The 25569-nt window shown below is 41.8% G+C and overlaps 4 protein-coding genes across 4 annotated transcripts; all 4 read right to left on the bottom strand.

Moving 5' to 3' along the window:
* Nucleotides 1-2700: 2700 nt before the first annotated feature.
* LOC104939772 (gamma-crystallin M2) lies at nucleotides 2701-3562 on the bottom strand. The gene is made up of 3 exons (XM_019270159.2): nucleotides 3481-3562; nucleotides 3111-3353; nucleotides 2701-3017 (listed from the first exon to the last, which is right to left on the bottom strand). The coding sequence occupies exons 1-3, from the start codon at nucleotides 3508-3510 to the stop codon at nucleotides 2742-2744; spliced, it is 549 nt and encodes a 182-aa protein (XP_019125704.2). The 5' UTR covers nucleotides 3511-3562; the 3' UTR covers nucleotides 2701-2741.
* Nucleotides 3563-13828: 10266 nt separating this feature from the next.
* On the bottom strand, nucleotides 13829-14710 carry LOC104936781 (gamma-crystallin M2). The gene is made up of 3 exons (XM_027290878.1): nucleotides 14571-14710; nucleotides 14198-14440; nucleotides 13829-14104 (listed from the first exon to the last, which is right to left on the bottom strand). The coding sequence occupies exons 1-3, from the start codon at nucleotides 14598-14600 to the stop codon at nucleotides 13829-13831; spliced, it is 549 nt and encodes a 182-aa protein (XP_027146679.1). The 5' UTR covers nucleotides 14601-14710.
* Nucleotides 14711-18087: 3377 nt separating this feature from the next.
* LOC104940108 (gamma-crystallin M2) lies at nucleotides 18088-18935 on the bottom strand. The gene is given in 3 exon segments (XM_019270151.2): nucleotides 18088-18398; nucleotides 18493-18735; nucleotides 18848-18935. Coding segments are annotated over 3 exon segments (549 nt in total). The 5' UTR covers nucleotides 18878-18935; the 3' UTR covers nucleotides 18088-18122.
* Nucleotides 18936-22605: 3670 nt separating this feature from the next.
* On the bottom strand, nucleotides 22606-23950 carry LOC109141078 (gamma-crystallin M3). Its single transcript, XM_019270149.2, has 3 exons — nucleotides 23882-23950; nucleotides 23548-23790; nucleotides 22606-23467 (listed from the first exon to the last, which is right to left on the bottom strand). The coding sequence occupies exons 1-3, from the start codon at nucleotides 23909-23911 to the stop codon at nucleotides 23189-23191; spliced, it is 552 nt and encodes a 183-aa protein (XP_019125694.2). The 5' UTR covers nucleotides 23912-23950; the 3' UTR covers nucleotides 22606-23188.
* Between the last annotated feature and the right edge of the window lie 1619 nt (nucleotides 23951-25569).

Below are 25569 nucleotides of genomic sequence, written 5' to 3'. Positions count from 1 at the left end.
AGGCTTCGGCGAAAAGTGAACCTGCGTCAGGTGGGATTACAGACTGCGTCTGCTCCTCTGACTGTCTAACAGACCGGGACCACAACCCATCCCTTTCAAATTAAAGTTCCCCTAGTTTTTCAACATGAATAACCACAAATAGTCTTTTCTTCATGAATTTGACAGTCTTTTAACTCACATATTCTCTCTTTTTTTAGATATGAAATTAACAATTTTTTTTAAACTTAATTATCTGTCTGTCTGTTTTTAATACACAATGAAATATACATTTTTAATGTTTTAATGTTTTTTATCTGGGTTACATTAATGTTTGGAGCACAAAGACAATATTGTGATGTCCTTAGAATGCTAAGAACCTCTTTCCAACAGTATTTGAAACTCAGAATGGAGTGAATGTGACTGAAAATGTTCACTAATATAGGTCACTTTTTCATTGCTTAATTATAATATATAGCCTACTCATATCAGCTTTTTAAAACAATGCTATTTACTGCTTTTTATCTTAAAAAATACAATTAATATTAATATTATTAATAGCAGAGGAGTTTTCAGCTTCTTTTGTTGTGTCTCCTGGTGTGGGTTGATAGAAACTTGGTGATCCTGGTTTTGTCTGAATAATTCATCCTCATTCACCCACATGGAAGAGTGAGACAAAATTCATATTTACGATGAGGTGAGTGAATGAATTAGTTACTCGTGGACGGATTAGTAGCTTACTTTCCTGAGAGTATTCGAGTCAGTGTTGCATGTTTCTGGGTCATGTGCGGAATATGGGAGCAAAGGGGACCAGAGGGTTAGGAGGGTATAGGACTGTGGGAAGTGGCAAGTGGCCAGTTCAGGTGTGGTCCGACTTGTGAAACTTCACTTAAAGATCCAAGTCTTGACCAGGTCCGTCTTGAAAAAAGATTTCAATAACACTGAGACTACTGAGGTTAAATAAATGAAAGAGTGCACTTAGTAGAGTGTAAATCAACACCATGCAACAGAGATTTACAAAGTTTTGAATAAATGTATTTTATATAGATTAGTATAGCATTGTGTAGGTTTTCTTGTAATATGTTTATGTTTGTATAGTGTAGTTTCAGTTTCCTTTAAGATGCATCAGGATAGTGCATAAGAGGGGCTTTGTATGTGAGGAGGAGGATTTTGAACTGGATCTGCTGTGGGACTGGGACACAGTGGAGGTTCTGGAGGACATCGGTGATGTGGTCATGGGTGTATCAAAAGGCAAGCAGCACAGTTGGAGTTTGATCAAGGTTTTGGATCATGTGCTGCAGTGGATGCTGTTACAATAGTCTATCACAGGGGTGATGAAGACGTAAATGAGAGTTTTTGGAGCAGAGAAGAGTTTTGGAGGTCATTCTGGTCATTGAATTCATGTGTTATTGAAAAGAACGAATAAGATCACTCAGAGGTTGTGACTGTGATGGGAGGAAGACAGTGAGGAGCTGTCAATGCTGACGCAGAAACTGTGAGTGGTTTTGGTGAGGGATTTGGGGATAGTGATCATCATGTCTGACTTTGTCACAGTCACGGAGCGTGTCCTAGGTCGATCTATCTAAGCTGAATCCAAAACCACAAACAAAAACCTTTACGAAAAACACATCAAAACAGCACCCCTGACTAGTGAGTCTAACAAAAAGCGTCCCTGTAAGAGTAATCAGTGCTAATTAAACTAATCCCTTGCCCAGTCCCAAACGAGGATAACCTCCACACTCATAAACGATTCTAGCCAATATTCACAATTTATCCAAAACGGGGCGAGCTTACGAACACAATGGACAAACAAGCCGCCCTGAAGTTTAGGCTCTCCTAGTTTAAATAACTGGGATGCTGATGGTGGAGCCTTCTGATTGGCGGCGCGGGGAATGATATGAATGATGCCGTGCCAATCCTGAACCTGCACAACCCAGCGCCGTACCGCCGAACGTGACTCTGCCTCCTCCAATTGGGTCCAGTCAGGGGATGGCGGCCACACACCTGTATTTGCATAACACACCACACGAGATGTAGCGGGGCGAGACGGCGACAGCCATAACACAGTAATGATGGATTTAATGAAGTATGTAGAGCTGGATGTCATCAGGGTAGCAGGGGAAGCAGAGACTATGGCAGCCACTGATGTTGCCAAAGGGAAGCATGGAGAGTATGGATTGGAGAGAACTAAGCACTGAACTCTAGGGGATGCCTTGGGACAGATGAGTGGTGGAGGAAGTGCAGTTGTTGATGTGGAAGTGCTGCCTGTGTTTGAGGTAGGGATAGGGGTGTCAGTGTCCATGGTGACTGCCATGTGGTTGAAGATGTTGAGGTTTAGGCTGGCGAGGTGAAGTATAATAAGACCAGTGGAGCAGACCAGATTGAGGCAGTGACCAGAGGAGTGGGACCTGAGAAACCAGTTTCAGGTGACGCTGTGAGGAATAAGGAAGTGGTCGAGATTTGACAATAATATAATACAAAACTATAATAACTCTGGGACACATGCAACACAATCCTCAAGTTTTAAATGAAGTCATGAATATCTGCAAGACACAAAGGTAAGAATATGACACATTTAGTTTCTTATAAGCAAAAGAAAGTAAGCAGTGTAGTGCTTGGTTTGGACAACTCTTGATCCTTGAGTCATCTGCATTGTTCATTCAGTGTATTACATTAAATATTTTTTGTAAGCATGGAAGGACAGAAAAAAGTCACAGGCTCACGTTTCTGTTTTATCTTTCATTTTTATTTCAAAATGAAATTGTCTACCACATGTCCATGATACGCCTCATGCTCATGAACCTGGAGCCGCTCCAGCCCATGTTTGTGAAGTTCCTGTACTCTCCAGGCCTGAAGTACATCATCCTGCCTCTGTAGTGGGGCTGCTCGTACATCAGCCAGTGGCCGTCCATCACGTTGCAGGACATGCAGTTGTTCATGCGGTAACGGTCCATGATGTTGTCACAGTCGTCCATCAGCTCATACATCTGACCACCGAAGTTCTCCCTCTCGTAGATCCTCATCCTGTACTGGCCTCTGTACTGTTTTGAAAAAAAGAAAAGAAATTAATATCTGTATATCAAGTTTTGTAAAGGATGTCAACTGTATTAGGCAGATGTCTGTTTTATACCTACCATGGGGATCATACGGCAAGACCTGATACTACTGTTCCATCCCCACATGTTCATGTAGTCAGCATAGTCGCCTCTCCTCATGAAGTACTGGTTTCCCATGTAGTTGGGACGGTCGTAGGCCATGAAGCAGCCGCTCTCCACTCTGAAGGAGTGGCATCTGCTCAGGTAGGAGGAAAAGTCAGCGCAGTCGCTCATGCACTCCCAGGAGCGACCCTGGAAGTTCCTGTCCTCGTAGAAGGTGACCTGAAAAATGAGAGATGCTGTAATTGACTGAAGAAGCACTGACAACATTTGATGTTGTAAATCTACAGAATATTCTCTATAAATAAACTTAAAAATAATAATAAAAATTAAAAATTACAAAGCTTACCTTGCCCATGCTCATGTCAGTGGTGGTCATGTTTGTGCTGTAGGTGAGCTGCTGCTGTTGGTGTTGTTACTGCTGCACTGCTGTCCTGTTTGGTGTAACCCCTGCTTTTATACCTGACCAGAACCTACAGAGTCAGTGGGCCCCCATTGTTAAAACCCCTATGTGATGGAGAAGCTTCTTCACTGACTACAGTCAGCGCACACACATATAAACAAAGTGCACACAGACAAACAACACCTTTCTGTCTAACTAAACAGTTAATACTTGCACACATCCCTCTTGTCCTCATGGTTCAGTAGTGTCACCAATGGTGCACACTTTGTAGCTCTTGTAGTTATTTTTACTTCTGCATACATTTACACAGATTCTCACTTTTCTTCTTCAGGGGCCGTTTTCTATAGGGGCATAACCATTGTCTGTCCTTAAAATGGTATGATAATGCTTGTATTGGTCATGTAACTGATATGATTATATTTTTGTTCATAATTCTTATTTGTTCCATCACTCATGTTTTTTTTTTTTCGCATTGAAAAGGCATCAAGTGATTAGTTTCATTTGAAACAGGGAGCTTTACCTCCATGCACAGCAATGATGTTAACAAATAAAGCAGACAATGCACAGGCACATTTAGTGATTCAGCATTTCTCACATGACTTTGTGAGACTGTGGTGGATGGGCCTCAGACCTTCTAGTGAGGTCTATGGGCTGGCTGCCCCAAAGAAAATGTTGTACACTTTAAAGTTAACTCTATCATCACCATGGCGAACTTTCATCATAAAGACACAGGTTGTAAAGGTATAAATGTTATTGTTATGACTTGGCCCAGATTTACTTGCATACATTTTTAAATATAACATACTGTGTACACTATGGTTTGGCTAAATACTTGATGGTTAATATTAAAGTTGCTCTGATGAGGATTTTTGGGGGCAATCACTGATCATCGGAGGTATTTGACTATTTATTAATCCTTTTCATTACTTAGCAACACATTGAATGTTAAAATTAAGTAATGATAAAGTATTGATTGACGTTTTTTTCTTCTCTGAGTTGGAGTCTGCAGACAGAAAATTTAGGTGAGTAATCTGGGCTGTCAACCTCTAAGCCGAGAGAGGCAGCGCCAACGGAGCGTCTTCAGCATCTATCAGGCAGCCCGCACATCTCGTCCCCCCGTCCCCTCTTTCCTCCCACCACGTTGATCATCGGTGACTCCATAACCCGCGACATTCGCTTCATTAATGCAACCACCCAGTGGTTAAATTGGCTTTTGTAAGGAGGGGGAGCCGTTCTTCACACAGTGGTCAATATCTCTCAAAACAACCTCGCACCATAGGTTTAATACATATTTTATCAATTTATAAGCTACTTATCGCACACCAATTCACATATTGGTAACTTATTTAGCCTACATTTCAGCATCAGTCTACACTGCAATTTGTAAAACTTATTCACAATATACACAATTCACATTTTAACACAATTCACATAAACTTTTTTTTTTTTTTTTTACATCCCATCAATTTACACTGTTAGTTGCATTACTTATTTACATCTCACACCATAAATTCACATAGTTAATTACATCTAACAGCATAAATCTACATCAATCAAATCAATTGCTTGCTAAACTTTCTTACATGTCACAACATCAAACCAAATATCAGCAGTTGCCAGTCATTACAATTAATTCACAACTTTCCAAATAGGACTTAGATCTCTTGTCTTCTGCCTTTCCTGTCTCTGTCTACATGCTATATGGTCTGCTGACCTCCGGGTTTAGTGCTTCTTAACAGTTAGTTAACTGAACGATTTTATAACTGACATTTTATGTTTCTGTGACCTTGTCACAAAAACATTAAGGTGAAAAAATTAGACATTTAGACGTTTCAGTAAGCTGCTGGCGCATCAGCAGCACCGCGTGTGTTTGTACGTGCGGTATGCGAGAATGTACACGTATCAGTGAAAACATGGACTGGAGTTTCATTGATTCAGGTTTTATATCAATAAACAAGCGTTTTTATATCAATAAACAAACGGAACGGATTTAATAATGAAGCTCTGACACAGCGCTCTGGAAACAGCGATGAGTGAACAGACTAATGTAGCCTACTGATTTTTGACATGGTAAAAGAGGGGAGGTCAAAACTAATGATTTTAAAAAGTTGTATAATGGTAGCTACACCCATGATTATTATAAACACCGAAGCAGAGGGAGCTCAGCTCCTCCTGGCTGTACTGCTGAGGTGAGGAGACGGAGCTGAGCTCCGGAGGGCTCCGGCCCAATTTAATCTCTGCAACCACCCACTGTTTTCCTGGAGCCACAGTCCCCCACATTCTGGATAAACTTCTGGAAATGATGCACTCGCTCCCGACCTCAATTAAGAGGATCATTGTTCACGTGGGAATGAACAACACCACTCGTCGGGAGTCTGAGCGCACTAAAAATGATTTTAAACTCCTTTTTTGACGCTCTAAAGAACTGTGGAAAGTCTGTTTTCTTATCTGGCCCCATCCCGACTGTGCGTCGTGGAGCTGGCCGTTTTAGTAGACTCCTCAGCCTTCATACTTGGCTCCAATCCGCCAGCAGGATCTACAATTTTGGTTTTATTGACAATTTTAACTTGTTCTGGGATCGTGACTCTCTTTTTAAACGTGATAGGATCCACCCAAATAAGAGGGGTAGCCAAATGCTTTTTGCTAACCTGCAGCACGCGGTGCACACCTTTCCATGTGACTGACTCTCTACATCTCCCACCCCCTCACCAGATCCCCCCTCTCCCCCAACGACTGAACCACAGCGTGCTATTTTTCATGAGGGCTCCCCCTTCAGGTCCCTCCTGCCACTCACACCCACATCTGCTCACAACCAGCCCTCTGTTTGCTCTCGTGGTCCTAAAAGCCCAACCACCAGATATATTTTTTGCCAGCTAAATATTTCAAAGGGCACAGGTGGCCATAGCTATATTTCTGCTATTCAGGTTATACCCTGTAATTCTTCCTCTCATTTTCGAGCCTGCCGTTCTTCTCAGCGTGGGGTGATTCTATCTAATCTCACCTACATACCCTGTCATATGCCACTCAATAACTTCTCTGCATCTTTCTCTCACTCCTCAACTATGCCTGCTAACTCTCCACTATCTACAGACACGTCAAGTTCAGGACATGCGGTTACGCCAACTGTAGTTAACTAATAATGACATAAATCTGGTTACAATATCTGTAGAGTTGACAGAGTTAAACGTGGGGGTGGCGTAGCAATTTAAAAAAAAAAAAAACACGATAAACTGCTCCACTATTTTCTCCTCCTCTGTCCCAGATCAGTATGATTTATTAGCTATTAAGGTTCAGTTAGGTGGCTACTCTATAGTCTTTGTGGGTGTCTATCGCCCTTAACCTTGAATGGATGTCCCCAGCAGCTGATGACTTAAAAGACCTTTGCAATGATTTAAGTCTTACTCAAGTAGTTACAGAACCAACACGTCCTAACATGAAATTCCCCAGCCGTTCATCTTTACTTGATCTTATTCTTACTAACAGACCACATCTGTATTTAGATGTCTATGTGTTCCCTTTGGATTTGAGTGATCATTGCCCAGTGGGTTGTATTAGAAATGGAAAAATGAAAAAATCAGAGCCACTGTACATCTGTAAGAGGTAAATTTGATGAGCAGGCATTTTTGCATGACCTGTATGCAAGTAATCTCAATTCATTAGTCCATATTCCAGATGCTGAGCTAGCATCTGAGCGTTTCAAGTCAATTTTCAATACACTTGCAGATAAACATGCCCCTTTTAAAACACTTAGGGTAATAGATATAACCCCTGGTTTACTCATGATCTTGGTGAGATTATTTCTCAAAGAAATAAATCCTGGGCAGCTGCATGATCCTCTGGCAGTAAAGGAGACTGGCAGACCTTTAGACAGTTAAGAAACTCTTGTACCTACTTGAGTAGGAAGGCCAAGTCTAACTACTACCTACACAATCTGTCTGACTGCGGTAACAATCCAGCTAAGTTCTGGAAAGTAATTAAATCTCTTAAAGGTGTTTCTCCACCAACATTCCCTCAACAGCTTCTGGTGGATTCTAAAGTTATCCAAGAACAAATTGAGATATGTAACGCCTTTAATAATCACTTTAAGTGTGGCATACTGTTTGATCAGGCTGGTGGTATGGTGTCACAAGGCTTAGACCAGTGTAACCTAACCCAGGAAGAGAACTTTACTTTTTCAAATAATGATTCTGACTCTGTCTTCTCATTTAGACCATTAAGCCAATACAAAGTTCTCTATGCATTGTGTAGCTCCAAGTGCATGAAAAGCTCAATGGGTGCAGACCAGTTAGACTCTCATCTCTTAAAAATAGCAGCTCCTGTCATCGCTGAACCTCTAACTCACATTTTTAATGTCTCACTTTTTTTTGGTTCTGTTCCTAAAGCATGTAAATCAGCGCTAGTTACCCCTTTACACAAAGGAGGTAATGTAAATGAGCTTAACAACTATAGACCAATCTCCAAGCTACCTTGCTTAGGCAAGATGTAAGAGTCTTTTGTAAATGAGCAAATTGGTTCTTTTCTCTCTGCAAACAATATTTTGAGCCCATATCAATCTAGTTTTAGAGCTGGCCACAGCACCATTACTGCTGCAACTGCTGTTGTAAATGACATAGCTACTACCATAGACTCTAAGAAGCATTGTGCAGCTCTATTTATTGATTTGTCAAAAGCTTTTGACACTGTCAATCATGTTCTCCTTCTAGAAAAACTCTTTTGGGTTTTGATGATGGTTCCTTTAGATAGTTTCAGAATTATCTGTCTGACAGAACACAGGCTGTAAAGTTAAATGGTTTGACTTCTGAGGAATTAAGTCTAAGAAACGGGGTTCCACAAGGCTCAATTTTAGGCCCGTTATTTGTTTACTCTTTAGATTAATGATATATGTAGTTCCCTTGAACATTGCTGAAACCATTGAGAAAGCTGTTTTATACCTTCAGTCTGCTTTTAACTGTGTTCAGAATTGTTTTAATAATCTTAAATTGGTTCTTAATGAATCAAAAACTAAATTCATGCTTTTTACAAGATCAAGAGTGTATGTATATTTTCTCCCTAAATGGAACCCAGATTTAGCAAGTTGCACATTATAAATATCTGGGAATTTGGTTGGAGAATAAGCTTTCTTTTAAAACACATGTGATTGAGCTCGCAAAGAAGGTAAAAATTAAGCTGGGTGCCTTATATAGAATCAGGTCTTGCCTTTCTTTTGAGAGCAGAAAGACCATTGTTGAATCAACCATTTTATCAATTTTAGATTATGGAGATATCATTTACATGCATGCATCACCATCTACTCTGAAAGCTCTTGATACAGTTTACCATAGTGCTATACGTTTTATTACTGGTGATCCTTTTAGAACTCATCACTGTAAGCTATATGAGAGTGTAGGATGGTCCTCTCTCCATGAGAGGAGGGAAAGACATTGCCTCCTTTTATTTACAAAGCACTACAAGGCAAATTACCATCATACCTCACTTTTCTTTTAAACTTTAGACACTGCACATATAGCACAAGGTCACAAGGTTTTAGAACACTAAAAACACCCCAAATAAGATCAGAGGCTGGCAAATTAGCTTTTCAGTTTTATGCACCCACTAAATGGAACCATCTGCAAGAGACACTGAAATTAGACAAACTTGTGTCAGAAAACCGTTTTAAAGTTTTAATACATGGTATGGAAAATATACAGTGTTCTTGCTTTAACTGATTTAGTTTTAACTGATCTCGCTTTAAACTGTGTTTTAACTGTGTTCTAACTTGATCTTGTTTTAACTGTTAACTGTTAACCGTTTTACTATGCTTGGGCTATTTATTGTATATTGTTTATGTTTGTTGTGATCAGGGCATTGCTGTAAAAGAGCTATTTGTTCAATCAAGGTTTCCCTGAATAAAGAATGGAATAAATAAAAATCAGAAAATCTCGAATAACAATTTCTCTCTACCACAATGCGGTGACAATCTGGCAGTAATCATGCAGGAGGCCAGCCTCTAAATACTGCTCGAGAAGACGATGATCTGATGTAGGTGTGCGCAGTCAGCTCCACAGCCACCCAGCAAACCACACCCATCTCTGCAAAGAGAGGGCGCTGGAGGACACAGGCTTTAACAGAGACACATGGAAGGTTGGATGGACATGCATAGAGTCAGGCAATTTCAGTCTCACAGCAGATGGATTAATTACCCTCTCAACCTCAAATGGGCCAACATAGCAGGGGGCCAGCTTCCATGACTCCAACTGCAGGGGGAGATCCCATGTGGACAACCATACCTTTTGACCAGGCTAGTACTGGGGGGGTGGAGAGCAATGTTTGTCTGCTAGTAGCTGGTTGCGCCAGGCAGAACGAGTGAGTGCTGCTCGGGTGGCTTTCCACACTTCTTGTACTCTGCGAAGGTGCACACGGACTGAAGGCACGGCGGCCTCACGCTCCTGGGTTGAGAATAGAGGAGGGTGAAAACCATTAGCTGCCATGAAGGGAGACATACCTGTGGCTGAGCTGATGAGGGAGTTGTGGGCATATTCTATCCAAGGCCGCTGGATGCTCCATGGAGGAGGGATGCCTGGCTGAGACACACCAGAGAGCTGCTTCCAAGTCCTGATTGGCCCGCTCTTGTCTGGCTGTTGGATTGAGGGTGGTAACCGGATATTAGGCTGGAAGTTGCTCCAATAGCTCTGCAAAAGGCCCGCCACACTTGAGAAGAAAATTGTGGCCCTCGGTCAGAAACAATGTCCACTGGGATACCATGAATCCTAAAAACGTGTGAAACAAGGAGGTCCGCAGTCTCGAGAGCAAAGGATAATTTAGGGAGAGGGACAAAATGAACAGACTTAGAATCGGTCAACTATAGTGAGGATGACGGTGTTACCTCTAGATGGTGGTAAGTCCACAGCTACGTGCGACCACGGACGGCTGGGGATGGGTAGTGGATGTAATAGACCTGCTGGGGGTGGTGAGAAGCTTTACCTCGGGCACAGACAGAGCAAGCTGCCACGAACTCCCTAGTATCCCATGTCATGCCCGGCCACCCTAAGTGCTGTTGGAGAACTGAAGGGTACGGTGAAAGCCAGGATGGCAGGTGAGGTTTTGAGGCATGTCCCCACTGTAACACTTGGGAGGGAACAGTTCCGGGGACAAACAGGCGATCAGCTGGGCCACCACCAGGATCAGGCTGGGTCTGTTGAGCTGATCTCACCACAGACTCGATCTCCTACTGAGCTGCTCCCACAAAACAAGAGGGCAGCATGGGCACCGAGTCGGATGAGGATGAATCTGGGGACTACTGGCGAGAGAGAGAACCAGTTTTGACATTGTAAGTTCCCGGACAATATGAGAGTGTGAAATTAAAGTGGCTAAGGAACAGAGACCATCAAGCTTGACGAGAGTTTAGGCATTTAGCAGAGTGAAGATAAGCCCGATTTTTGTGGTCTGTCCAAATGAGAAATGGGTTTGTGGATCCTTCCAGCCAATGTCTCCACTCCTGTAACGCTAACACAATAGCCAACAGTTCGCGATTACCAACATCATAATTTTGCTTCGCTGTTGAGAGTCGCTTGGAGAAAGAAAACACAGGGGTGAAGCCTGTGAGACTCTGGATGACGCTGATAGGACAGCACCCACTCCTGACTCAGACACATCCACTTACAGCACAAACTGTCTGGATGAGTAAGGGTGGCGGAGCACTAGTAAACATCTTCTTGAGTCTCAGAAAAGCCCGTTCAGCTTCTGCAGGCCATGAAAAGGGAATGTTTGATGAAGTAAGTCTGGTCAGAGGGGCAGCTACTTTGCTAAAATCTCTGATGAACCTGCGGCAAAAATTGGCAAAACCAAGAAAGCGGTGCAGCTGTTTGCGAGAGGTGGGGATTGACCACTCAGCCTTATCTTGATGGGGTCTAGTTGAAGCTGACCTTGTGCAACAATGTAACCCAGGAAACTGACAGAAGGCTGGTGAATTTCACATTTCTCTGGCTTAACATACAGCTTGTTCTCCAGGAGGCGCTGCAGTACCAGATGGACATGCTGGATGTGCTCCTCTTGTGTGCGGGAAAAGATCAAGATGTCAGCCAAATACACAAAGACGAAACGGTTTAACTTGTCTCAGAGAACGTCATTGATGAGGGCTTGGAAGACAACAGGTACATTGGTGAGCCCAAAGGGCATCACCAGATATTCAAAGTGGCCTAAAGCAGAGTGGAGACAGTAGGAGTGACAGTGTACACCAACTGGTGATGGAAGAAGTCTGACAATCAATATGGGGATTATGGTGTTTTAACCATGGGAGGCCTAAAACCACTGGAGAGATGGGAGAGGGCAGAACATGCAGTTGGATCTTCTCATGGTGGTTGCCAGAAATCACTAACAACACAGGCTCTGTGCGATTCACAGTGGCTATGAGTCTGCCATCTAGCGCGTTAGCATTCTGGGGTTTAATAAGTGGCTCGAGAGGGATTTAGTTCAAGATCAATGAAATTGTCATCGCTCCAGAATCCACTAGGGCTTGAAATGGGAGTGTTACACCTGCACAGGTAAGGGAAGCTAACACACTTACTCGAGGAGGACAGCAGGATTGAGAGGTGGTCTGGCTCACCAGGGTGCTCTCCCTCACTGGTGAGCCCAGTCTTTTGGCGTCTGGGGGCAGGAGGCAATAAAGTGTCCCATCTGGCCACAGTAGCGGCAGAGTCTGGCTTGCATCCGCCGCTGACGTTTTCCAGGCGTCAAACGAGCCCGTCCGACCTGCATGGGCTCCTCCACTGAGCCAGAGGGGGCTCCATGAGTGCTAGGGAGGCTGGCTGGGGACTGAGATTGGGGAGGAGACCGGCTGTGGGTCGGGCCCTGCCGGTCCTTTCTCGATTCCTCTCCCTCTGTCGATTGTCAATCTTGATGGCCAGTGATTTTAACTTGTCTAAAGAATTGGGTTTGTCGCGAGTAGCTAGTGCGTCTTTAATTTAATCTGAGAGCCCCTTAACAAAAACGGCTTGTAGCGCCCTGTTGTTCCACCCACTCTCTGCAGCTAGGATACGGAAATCAATAGAGAAATTAGCAACAGAAGCGGAACCCTGATGTAGGGACAACAAACGTTTCTCAGCCTCCCGACCCTGAATTGGATGATCAAAAACTCTGCGTAGCTCGAAGATGAAGGCATCATACGACTCAAGGACACTTGATCCTTCCTCCCACAACGCTGTAGCCCACTGACCTGCTCTCCCTCTAAGTAAATTAATTATATATGCAATACGTGAACGATCTGAAGGATAACTAGATGGTTGCTGATCGAAAACCAGAGAACACTGTAAAAGAATACGGCCACAGGAACCCAAATCACCTGAATAATGCTCTGGGGGAGGAACAAAAGGTTCCTTAGCTGCTGGGGGGAGGGGTGTTTGAGTTAGAGGGAAAGCATGGCTACTCACTGCTGCTGGGGTTTCAGCTTGGGGAGTCTGGGTGGACTACTAAGAGGCAATTAGGGCCACACTGGCATTTAAATCCTGCAGAGAGCTCATGACGTCCGTCATTTTAGTCTTTCCTCACAAACAACTTTAATGATCACCTTGCTTAAAAAAAATCTTTTTTTATCTTTTTTTATTGAGCTTCATGGAATACTGTGTTTGATTTCTTGAAAGAACTTTGCAGCTGTTTGCTCGTAATCTTGTGGTTAAACCTTGACCAGAACTCGCCTGTCCTCTCTTTTGTTTTCTGTGCTATGCAGGTGTTTGTTTTAGATGTATGGATTGTAGAACAACTTTTTGAACTCCTTCTCCACTGCTCCATTTGTTCAGTGCTGCGCCAATGTTGGATTGTTATGTGTAAAAGTGTTTTCAGTTAATTATAAAACTGGCGGGACAAACTAGACATTACAGTATTAAGTTAATAATAGGACACATTGGTTATGTTCATGCAGTTGTGATCTTGACCGTTTTTGTCCAAAACCAAGACAAGACCAAGTGTAGTCATTTCCAAGATGAGACCGAGACCTTCAAAAAGTGGTTTTGGGACCAGTCTTGGGACCAAGACTGATCTTGAGTACTAAAACATTGCAAAATGCTCCAGTTTTAAATGAGGTCAGAAATATCTACACGACGCGTTAGCACAAAGGTGAGGTAAGAATCTCATAAATTTCATTTCTGATATGCAAAACAAAGTAAGCAGTATAATGTTTGGTTTGGACACCTATTTTGATCCTCTTGAGTAATCTGTATTGTTTATTCAGTATATTACATGACATTTTTTTTGTAATAACAAAAAACAGTCACAGGTTCAGGTTTCTGTTTTATCTTTCATTTTTATTTCAAAATGAAAATGTCTACCACATGTCCATGATACGCCTCATGCTCATGAACCTAGAGCCGCTCCAGCCCATGTTCATGAAGTTCCTGTACTCTCCAGGCCTGAAGTACATCATCCTGCCTCTGTAGTGGGGCTGCTCGTACATCAGCCAGTGGCCGTCCATCACGTTGCAGGACATGCAGTTGTTCATACGGTAACGGTCCATGATGTTGTCACAGTCGTCCATCATCTCATACATCTGACCACCGAAGTTCTCCCTCTCGTAGATCCTCATCCTGTACTGGCCTCTGTACTGTTTTGAAAAAAAGAAAAGAAATGAACATCTGTATATCAAGTTTTGTAAGGGATGTCAACTGTATTAGGCAGATGTCTGTTTTATACTTACCATGGGGATCATACGGCAAGATCTGATACCACTGTTCCATCCCCACATGCTCATGTAGTCAGCATAGTCGCCTCTCCTCATGAAGTACTGGTTTCCCATGTAGTTGGGACGGTCGTAGGCCATGAAGCAGCCACTCTGCACCCTGAAGGAGTGGCATCTGCTCAGGTAGGAGGAAAAGTCAGAGCAGTCGCTCATGCACTCCCAGGAGCGACCCTGGAAGTTCCTGTCCTCGTAGAAGGTGACCTGAAAAATGAGAGATGCTGTAACTGACTGAAGAAGCACTGACAACATTTGACGCTGTAAATCTGCAGAATATTCTCTATAAATAAACAGTCATGATATTTGTAATTTGTGTTTGAAATGATAAACTTACCCTGCCCATGCCCATTTCAGTGGTGGTCATGTTTGTGCTGTAGGTGAGCTGCTGCTGTTGGTGTTGTTACTGCTGCACTGCTGTCCTGTTTGGTGTAACCCCTGCTTTTATACCTGACCAGACCTTACAGAGTCAGTGGGATCCCATTGTTAAAACCCCTATGTGAGAGAAGCTTCTTTACTTACTGTAGTCAGCACACACACAGACATACACAGACAAAGAACACGCAGGCTCCCTTCTGTTTCTCACTAAACAGTTAATAAAAATCACACACATTCCTCTTCTCCTCATGGTTTAGTAGCACCACAAAGGGCGCACACTTGGTAGCTATTGTAGTTATTTTTTAAATTCTACTTATATTTACACATATTATTATAACTTACATTTTGTTTGTTGGAAATTTGCCCCACCACAGAGTCACCCTGTCATCTCGCTTCTGGCGTTCAGGTGACAAAACAGGGGCATAACTATTATCTGTCATTAAATGCCATAATAATGTGTGCTTTTATTGGTCATGTGACTGATATAATTTTGTGTTTGTTTATAATGTTAATTCGTGCATTCGTTTGAGTGTCACAAATATGTGCAATAATTGAAGCCTTAAGAAACACGTGTTTTGTTCTTTGCAACCTTGACTATTTGTTTCATCACGTTAGATTAGATTAGATTATACTTTATTCATCCCACAACTGAGAAATTCACTTATTACAGCAGCAGAGTGTAATATACACTACAGAATTAAAGTAAAAAGGGCAAAACACAACGAACAGACAGAAGTATCTTATAATCTACACAATAAACAAAAAAACGAACAACCGGCAAACAACAGACAATGTGAAAAACAAGTACTGAAGGTAAAAGTGGCATGATATAAAAAAATTGTAAGGTTAAGTGACCTAATGATATAAATAATATTGTAAGATAAAGTGACCATGATATAAATAATATTGCAAAGGTAAGGTGACCATGGAATTAATATTATTGTACATTGTAAATAATCAGTATGGAAATATAAATACTGTCACACTTCGCTGAAGTCAAGCTGGGTTTTTGTTCTGTCTCGTCATTTCCTGTTTTATTTTGAAATTTACCTGCCCTCTCGTTTCAGGTCACTTGCCCTTCCTCATGTGTCACCGGTCTGATTGTCTTCCCCGCCCTGAATGTTTCCACCTGTTCCCCATTACCCTGTGTATATCTTGTCTGCGTCTTCCTTTGTCCTGTGCCAAAGTGTTTCTTCTTCTCATCATGCACCTAAGCCTCCTCCAAGTCTTGTCACAGTCCTAGCGTATTTATTCGTGAGTTTTTGTTTCCTCCTCGAAAGAGTGATTTTTTTGTTGTAATTTTCTTAGTCTAGTTTTTGTTTCATAGTTCTTAGTTTAGTTGTTTTTTTTCAGCCTCCACCTTTCAGGAGAGTTTTTGTTTCTTCCCAGTTTTTCTTTGTGAGTGATTTTAATAAATTTTTCATAACCAGTTTAGAGTTTTACCAATTTGAGTGTTTTTTGTTTTTCTTAGTTTAGGTCAGTTTTTCATAGCCTGTTGTGTAGTATCACTCTGTCAAGAGGTTTTTGTTGTTTCATAATAAAACTGCTCACTGACACTAAAGCATCCCAATCCTGTTTTGAGTTCCGTCCAGACAAATACAGATTAATAAAAATAAAAATACAGCTATGGTGAGTAGGTGGGGCACGGGTTGTAGAGCCTGACAGCGGCCGGGATGAAGGACCTGGGGAACCTCTCCTTCTTACACTGTGTGTGTGTAACAGTCTGTTGCTGAAGGAGCTGCTCAGGGACCCCAAAGTGTCATGAATTTGTGTTTTATATTTAGACTTAGTTGCACATGCACAACAGCATGATATCAACTGTTGGCATAATTCTAATAGCTGACTCTGCAAAATGCATTCTTGAAGTTGGTTATATTTTGTAATGCAGTTTAACTTACAATAGAGTGGGGTATGAGGGTTTTCATTGAAGATTTAGATGCACTCCAAAAAGACGTACTCAATAAATGGTGAACTATATGTCTGAAGGTATTGTTTTGACTTTATTTAAGATGGGGCAGCTGTGACTCAGGAGGTAGAGCAGGTAATCAGATTATCAGAAGGGGCTCACAGAAGAATTTGCAATACAGACTCAGAGACAAAAGTGATGGTTCAAAAGGTTTACTAGACACACTAGGAAAACCAAAAGAGTACAGGCGAAAGTACAAATCGTGGTCAAAAACAGGCTAAAGGTCGAAGATCAGATAATCAAAAACAAGAATGCAAGACAAAGAGACACTGTACAAGACAAAACGAACTGGCAACAAACAAATGGAGCACAGAGACTAAATAGAGGGAAAAGGGGAGGGCAAACACAATCAGGCACAGGTGCAACTCATTGAGGGAGGCAGGGATGACTCACAGGGGAAGGCGGAGACCTGAAAGACAAGACAGGAGGATAACTGAAAACATGATTTATTAAGACATGACATGGATGATTGGTGGTTCGATTCCCGACTCTTCCAGTCTGCATGTCGAAGTGTCCTTGGGCAAATACTGAACCATGCAATAGGTGTGTTATTGTGGATAAATGATCAGTTCCCAAACTGATGGGCAGTTGGCACCTTGGATAGTAGCCAGTGCCATCAGTGTATGTGTGTGAATGGGTCAACAAGATATGGAGTGTAAAAGTGGATTGAGTGGTCAGGCCACTAGAAAAGCAGAAATTTACCACTTTACTGTGGTACTCATACTTGTTAATTCATGTTCATTTGATATAGTTGATACTCTTTATACCATGTAACCTGTTGTTTATGTTGTATTTATTGTGGTACTGTCTTGACCAGGTCTGTCTTTAAAAAAAATCCAATCACAATGAGACTGTTAAATAAATGAAAATAACACGAATACCTTGAAGAATGCACTCAGTAGAGTGCAGATCTCCACCGTGCACCGAGATTTTCAAAGTTTTGAATAAATGTTTTGTATAGTATTGTATAGTACGGTATAGTATAATATAGCAAAGTATGGTTTGGTATAGTATAGTATAGTATAGTATAGTACAGTATAGTATTGTGTAATATAACATAGTATTGTACAGTATAATATAATATAGTACTTAATATAAAATTATAGTATGCAGTATAGTATATAATGGTACAGTACAGGACAGTAGATCAAGTGCAGTATTTTATAATTTTGTTTGGGATGAGATTTTGTTGGAAAAAGGTAGTTCTGGTGATTTATGTGTTATTCAGCTTTTGATGTGGATGAACTGTTGGTTGTTTTTTGAGGTATGTTTTAAGTCAGGAGAAGACATTGCTAATGATGCTGAGGGAAGATTTGAGGCGGGAGAGAAGAATACTGTGGTTAATGGTATCAGAGGCTGCAGTGAGGTCCAGAAGGATGACTGGAAGAGAGGCTGGAAGGGCTGAAGGGGAGATGGATTTGAGGTTTGTGAAGGACATTATTTATATATCTTTTGAGGTATGTTTTTCTGTAAAGATGAAAGAATAGAAAACAATTTCAGGCTTATATTTCTGTTTATCTTTCATTTATTTCAAAATGAAAATGTCTACCACATGTCCATGATACGCCTCATGCTCATGAACCTGGAGCCGCTCCAGCCCATGTTCATGAAGTTCCTGTACTCTCCAGGCCTGAAGTACATCATCCTGCCTCTGTAGTGGGGCTGCTCGTACATCAGCCAGTGGCCGTCCATCACGTTGCAGGACATGCAGTTGTTCCTGCACTAACGGTCCATGATTTTGTCACAGTCGTCCATCATCTCATACATCTGACCACCGAAGTTCTCCCTCTCGTAGATCCTCATCCTGTACTGGCCTCTGTACTGTTTTGGAAAAAAAGAAAAGAAATGAATATCTGTATATCATTTTTTGTAAAGGATGTCAACTGTAATAGGCAGATGTCTGTTTTATACTTACCATGGGGATCATACGGCAAGACCTGATACCACTGTTCCATCCCCACATGCTCATGTAGTCAGCATAGTCGCCTCTCCTCATGAAGTACTGGTTTCCCATGTAGTTGGGACGGTCGTAGGCCATGAAGCAGCCGCTCTCCACCCTGAAGGAGTGGCATCTGCTCAGGTGGGAAGAAAAGTCAGCGCAGTCGCTCATGCACTCCCTGGACCGCCCCTGGAAGTTCCTGTCCTCGTAGAAGGTGACCTGAAAAATGAGAGATGCTGTAATTGACTGAAGAAGCACTGACAACATTTGATGTTCTCTATAAATATACACTCATGATATTTGTAATTTGTGTTTGAAATGATAAGCTTACCCTGCCCATGCCCATTTCAGTGGTGGTCATGTTTGTGCTGTAGGTGAGCTGCTGCTGTTGGTGTTGTTACTGCTGCACTGCTGTCCTGTTTGGTGTAACCCCTGCTTTTATACCTGACCAGACCCTACAGAGTCCAGTGGGCCCCCAGTTGTTAAAACCCATGGTGATGGAAAGGCTCCATCAGTGACTGTATCAGCGCACACACATAAAGACAAAGCACACATACCACTCATTCTCTGCGCCTTTCTGTTTCTCGCTAAACAGTTGATAAAAAACCACGTATCCCTCTTTCTCTCATGGTTCAGCAGAGCCACCAGCCAGCACACTTGGTTGCTCTTTTATCTATTTTTATGTCTGCATACATTTACACAGATACATTTTAAAACTTTTTGTGGTGTTGAAAATTCACCCTGGTACACAACCAGGATTGTACCTGTTGACTGCCATTAATGACTAATCACACAACTTTTTATTGTTCATATCACCAATTTTTATTGTTTATAATGTTAATGTGTGCCTGCATGTGTTTCCATGAAGCGAAACATATAAAATGTAATCTCTATTAAAACTTTTTATTAATAACCAATATGTTTATATATATATATATATATATGACATATAATAGGCCGAGTGGGGGGGGGCTTAAGGTTTACAAGGGGCTGTCTGGGCCCTAGTGAATTTTCTTCTTGAGTTCTGGGAATTGAACAACTCCAAAGCCTGCAAGGAGAGTGTTCTGCGTCTCAGGCATTTAAACTGAATTTTTCTGCCATTAACAGTGTATACTTTCAGTTTATGCAGACTCTTATTTTGACGTTAAATGCAGACTCTTATTTTGAAGTTGTTTTCTGAGCTAAAACTGGAAGTAGAAAAAGATCACTAATATCGTTAAAACAGCAGGCTGGTGTTCAGTGCAGTTTATTACACCAGAAAAAATGCATCTCACATGTTGATTCATCAGCAGAGGTACGCTTGTATGTATTACATTTTTGTTCTAGATAAGTTAACTCATAAGTATGTTAATTTCATGTTGTAAAAACGAGTATTATCTCATGGATATGTTAGCATTACCATTCTCTTATCTCTTGTATGGATTCAGTACAATGTGAAGAATGAAAATAAATCTACAAACCAAACTACAGCATTCTTCACGTTCATGAATAGAGAGTTTAACTCACTGTCTAGTTGGAGTTATCACACCTCAGCGAGGACAGAACAGAGAGAGTATCTCCAGGAGGTTTCAGGTACCACCATAAGCACTGCCCCAAACCAAGGAGCCTCTTTAAAGGACTTTGTTTTTTGTAAGCAGCCAGACCACAAAGCCTGTGTGTGTCCCACAACCAAAACACAGGTCACATTCACTTGCTATGCACCCTGGTCCCTTTATTATAAGAAAGTCAGAATTCAGTGCAATAAAACTCATTTTAAATGGTCAACAGGTTACTGCTCTGTTGGACATTGGTAGCTTCATCTCTTTGGTTGATGTCAGTAGGCAGTGTGGACTACAGCAGATGAGTAGACATTTTATGTTCATTGGGATAAGCGTTCTTATCCCAAAGCAGACCTGTTACTATTTATGGACAGCCTCAACTGTTAACTATTGGGGTGGTAGAAAAGTTGACTGAGAGTGCCATATTGAGATGGGACTTGCCTGTACTTACTTACTGCAGGAAAAAGAACTGCCGGACAAAACAGACCGTGAAGAGAAAGGGGAAGGTCAATGTAAATGTTTCTTGTGCTGTGACAAGAAACATTTACATTAAACCTACTCAAGCCCAAGCTGGTTTCCAACCACTCCCAGACCTTGACAGTAGTCATTGTGAGCAAGGGAGTAGTAGAATCTGATTTGTTGTATTTTCCTCACAAATTTTCTTTGTGATTTTTGAACAGTTGCTCTCTTCCACACAAATACATGAACATAATAAGTAATAAGTAAAAATAATTCTAAAAAAGTGTATCTCTTTATCATTAAATATTGTCTTTTATTCAATATGTATTGTTGAGCCTCTACAAATATATAGGCTACCCTTAAAGTAACTTACACTTTGACTCCTAAAGAAGTAGCTGATGCCCAGTTCTGTTCTCTTTGACATCGTTCAAATCCTGATTACATGCACGCACGCACGCACACACACACACACACATGCACAACACAAATACAAATGTAAATGTAAATGACACCACTGATATTAAAATCCGTCTAGTTGATGTGACCCATGCAGAACAAATGCCAAACATGTTGACAACTTACACATACATGCACTGCCTCCTGTGCTGTCCAACTAGCAGCTTGCAGCTTTTACAAGCAGATGGAGTGACAGCAGGGACAGCCAATCACGTGTTCGTTAGCGAGAAACCAGTAGAGCCAATCGGAGAGGGATATTTAGGTTAGAGGCGGGACTTCTAGCAGAGACTGACTGTTAACCCTTTATGTGCCATAACCATTGACTAAAGACTACAGGCAGCGGTTGTATTGATAGTGACTACACAGTAGCAGCTGGATATTGAGGGACGTATCCCTGTTTGTGAGGGTGGCACTAAGGGGGCAAGAAAATCCTGTTGCCGAATTTGCATTGAGAAGCAATGAAGGCCAACAGAAGCGAAACTAAAGAGTTTGTTGTCTAATGTAATGTGGAATGAATTGCCTTAAGATATATCTGTACTGTACAGAGGGAAGACAAAACCATGGAATCACTGTTTGCCAAGGTGGGAAATGAAACAAATGAAAGTTGTGTGGAAAGGGAAAGGTTTATTGATATTGCTGTGTTGTAAACTGTTGATGATGATCACAGAAGCCTGGTAAACAAGCAAGCTGTAGAGCACATGTCCTCCACCAAGCACACACACTTCCATTGGTCAGACACTCTAGCCATCACAAAACATAACTTTACATCATTTCACATTTTTATTGGCCTTACAGAGATTCAGAAACATTGCATCTGCCGCACATGCAAGAAAACATGCACTGGGTGCAAGTCTGACCAAGGCTTTCTGCAGCCACTTCCTGTCATCTACACCTTATTCAACAGGAATGGTCGTGTGACTGTGCTATATGATTCCCTGAGGCCTTTTCCCTGTGGACCATAACTGCTTCCACTGTACTGCATGTGTTGATACAACTGTACTCCAGAGTGGGAAACTGGATGACATTCTGATAGATCAGGGGATCAACTTCACCTCAAGGTTGATGCATCTATTCCATAAACAACTGGGCATCATAGTAATCAATTCCACACCATAACATCCACAGACTGATGGTCTCACTGAAAAGTTCAAGCAGGCGTTGAAAAAGATGCTGCAAAGGTTTGTGGATAACACTGGCAAGGACTGGTTGCTCTTTGCCTACCATGAAGTACCCCAGGCCTCAACAGGTTTCTCCCGATTTGAGATACTATAGGGTTGGGATGTACAGGGACCAGTGGACCTGCTCCGAAAGGGCTGAGAGGGCCAGAAAAGCCAGTAGGCCTAGCATGACCAAGGTTAGGGTTACAGTCGTTCCACCGTGAGTTCCAGCCTGGCCAAATGGTTCTGTTGCCCCTTCCAGGGTTGAGACGACTACAGTGCAGCTCATCTTGATGACATGGTGGTCTTCAGCAACACATGAGAGGAGCATCTTCAACATTTATCCTTGGTCCTGGGGAGGAGGCTGCGTTGACACTTAACCCCTTGAAGTGTATGTAGGCTCAGCAGGAGACACCTGGGTTACCAACTGGGGTTAGGAAAGATGTGGTGATTAAGTTAGGAGCTTATTTTTTTCTTATTTATTGAAATATTTAGCCTATTGAGAAGGGATACAGGTATAAAAAATTGCTTCCTGGGCCTTAGTGAAGTGGGTCTGGAGTGGTTACAGTGGAGGTAACATCTGTTTAACTTTGAAATGAGATTGAGATAGAGATTCTATTGTATTACTTTTTTTTTTCTTGAATTTGAGTTATTGTCGCCCAGGGCGCAAATGTGGCCAGGACCGGCGCTGTTGAGATGTTCTGTAGCCAACTTCAAGCGGACCCTTGAAGAGTTTTTGGCACTTCAACATTGACTTTATTTCTCAGCCATGGAAGTTGCTGCTTGCTATGCCTGGGTGTTTTGAGAGTTTGAAATAGAACACTGCACCTTCACAAAGTGTTGTGTTTCTATTTGAATATCTATTCTGAACTTCTTAAATGATATCACTGACAAGTACACCCCATATTACAATAAAAACAACTTTAAACTTAAAGTAATTTTTTGTGTTTGGATAAAAGAACAGGAAAAAGCCACAGGATCAAGTTTTTGTTTTCTTTCATTTTTTTATTTCAATATGAAAATTTCTACCACATGTCTATAATACACCTGTTCACTGGTGCTCTAATAACAAGAATCCATGATACGCCTCATGCTCATGAACCTGGAGCCGCTCCAGCCCATATCCCTGAAGTTCCTGTACTCTCCGGGCCTGAAGTACATCATCCTGCCTCTGTAGTGGGGCTGCTCGTACATCAGCCAGTGGCCGTCCATCACGTTGCAGGACATGCAGTCATTCATACGGTAACGGTCCATGATGTTGTCACAGTCGTCCATCAGCTCATACATCTGACCACCGAAGTTCTCCCTCTCATAGATCCTCATCCTGTACTGGCCTCTGTACTGTTTTGAAAAAAAGCTCTGTGTATCAAGTTTTGTAAGGGATGTCAACTGTAATAGGTAGATGTCTGTTTTATACCTACCATGGGGATCATACGGCAAGACCTGATACCACTGTTCCATCCCCACATGTTCATGTAGTCAGCATAGTCGCCCCTCCTCATGAAATACTGGTTTCCCATGTAGTTGGGACGGTCGTAGGCCATGAAGCAGCCGCTCTCCACCCTGAAGGAGTGGCATCTGCTCAGGTAGGAGGAAAAGTCAGCACAGTCGCTCATGCACTCCCAGGAGCGACCCTGGAAGTTCCTGTCCTCGTAGAAAATGACCTGAAAAATGAGGGATACATTAATTGACTGAAGAGCAAAGACATCATTTGATGTAAATCTGCAGAATGTTCTCTATAAATAAATAAAATACCTTGCCCATGCTCATTTCAGTAGTGGTCATACTTGTGCTTGGGGTGAGCTGCTGCTGTTGCTACTGCTGTCCTGTTTGGCTACTTTTATACCTGACCAAACCCTACAGAGTCAGTGGGCCCCCATTGTTTAAATCCCTGACCGAGCAACATATAGAGTGCTGTACAAGCCGGTGTTACTGTGTTATATAATCATATGACTGGGCCCTCAAAGACTATACACTATAAAAATGGTAACTAGTAATTGTTGATCTCATTAGAGTTTAAAATTAAACAGACTCAAAAATCAGGCTTTGCATTATGCAAGCTATAAAATGCCATGTTTGTGCTGGTTTGTTCTGTACACGTGCCATCCATTGCACGTCTGTCCGTCCTGGGAGAGGGATCCCTCCTCTGTGGCTCTTCCTGAGGTTTCTTCCACTTTTTTCCCCTGTTAAAAGGGTTTTTCTTTTTCCTCACTCGAACCGAGGGTCTAAGGACAGAGGACTCACTCCCTGTACAGATTGTAAAGCCCTCTGAGGCAAATGTACTTTGTAACTTTGGGCTATACAAATAAAACTGATTTGAAATGATTTGATTTGATTTGATAAAGTCTTGTTCGCCCATCAATTTTCTCTTATTGTTAAATTATGTTAGTAACACAGTCAGTAACACAGACCCGGATTCAGATTCAGATCCATCCTGCACGAGTAAATCCATACAGAGCCGGAAAACACTCGAGACTCGAGAGACTCAGGAGACCCGCAGATTGCTTGCTGATCCAGCAGACCCAGATTCACTGATTGAACCTAGTCGACTGGATCTTTTCCTTCGTACAGTGAAACAAGGGAGATTCAGACTCAGGTGGACTTCATAGAGTTGTGTCGTCAAAAAGACTTCCTCCAGTCAAATGTAAGAAGATAAATACAGTAATAAACAAGATGATAGAAACTTTATTTAAAACACAAACACTTGTTTTATGGAGCTGAGGCTAATATAGCTCATAGTAGGGCTGCACGATATGGCCTGTAACCAATATCTCGATATTTTAGGGCTGCACGATATGGCCTGTAACCAATATCTCGATATTTTTTAAGCTATATCGTGATACACGATATATATCTCGATATTTTTGTTGTTGTTGTTTTGTATTGTTTATTTCTAATAAATAATAATGTCATTATTACCTTGATAGCATTGTAATTGCTCAGAATCAATGTAGAACAGTAGATTTACACTTGCTGTATGAGACACACCTCTTTTTATAGCATTTTAACACTTGTCATATTTTTTATGAATTTTTAATATATTTCATAATGTACATATGAGCACTGAAGCAGTGCAGGATCATACTTGGCTTATGAGACACACTTTTTTAAATCAAATTTTAACCATTCTTCATATTTTATAAATAAACCTTTAATAAATTTAACACCCACGTCTTATTTTGAAAACCGGAAGTGTCCACACGCTGCAGTAAGCTAGCGCTGACTTTCCCAGTTTTCTCAAAGTATTTGCCATAAAGTCGGCAATAAGGGCGCACTTGAAAATATTGGAGCAGCTGACGTGACCACGCGAAAACGAGAGACGGCTGGCGTGACCGCAGTTGTTTTTCTTCGGAACCAAGTCGTCCGTCTCCATCTTCAATTAACTCGCTCGGGCTCTTCACTTCTCTCCTCACCTGATACAAAAAGTACGCATGCGCGCAGGG

This window comes from Larimichthys crocea, chromosome XVIII (assembly GCF_000972845.2).
Source record: "Larimichthys crocea isolate SSNF chromosome XVIII, L_crocea_2.0, whole genome shotgun sequence".
Classification (NCBI taxonomy): Eukaryota; Metazoa; Chordata; class Actinopteri; family Sciaenidae; genus Larimichthys; species Larimichthys crocea.
Note: the sequence above shows the minus strand (reverse complement) of the source record. Positions and strands in the feature narration are given on the sequence as shown.

Coding starts and splice junctions, on each gene's coding strand:
- LOC109141078 (XM_019270149.2), bottom strand. CDS start 23,911: ATGACCACTACTGAAATGAGCATGGGCAAG. Junction 23,791..23,881: donor CTGAAATGAGCATGGGCAAG/GTATTTTATTTA, acceptor CTCATTTTTCAG/GTCATTTTCTACGAGGACAG. Junction 23,468..23,547: donor CTTGCCGTATGATCCCCATG/GTAGGTATAAAA, acceptor TTTTCAAAACAG/TACAGAGGCCAGTACAGGAT.
- LOC104936781 (XM_027290878.1), bottom strand. CDS start 14,600: ATGACCACCACTGAAATGGGCATGGGCAGG. Junction 14,441..14,570: donor CTGAAATGGGCATGGGCAGG/GTAAGTTTATCA, acceptor CTCATTTTTCAG/GTCACCTTCTACGAGGACAG. Junction 14,105..14,197: donor CTTGCCGTATGATCCCCATG/GTAAGTATAAAA, acceptor TTTTCAAAACAG/TACAGAGGCCAGTACAGGAT.
- LOC104939772 (XM_019270159.2), bottom strand. CDS start 3,510: ATGACCACCACTGACATGAGCATGGGCAAG. Junction 3,354..3,480: donor CTGACATGAGCATGGGCAAG/GTAAGCTTTGTA, acceptor CTCATTTTTCAG/GTCACCTTCTACGAGGACAG. Junction 3,018..3,110: donor CTTGCCGTATGATCCCCATG/GTAGGTATAAAA, acceptor TTTTCAAAACAG/TACAGAGGCCAGTACAGGAT.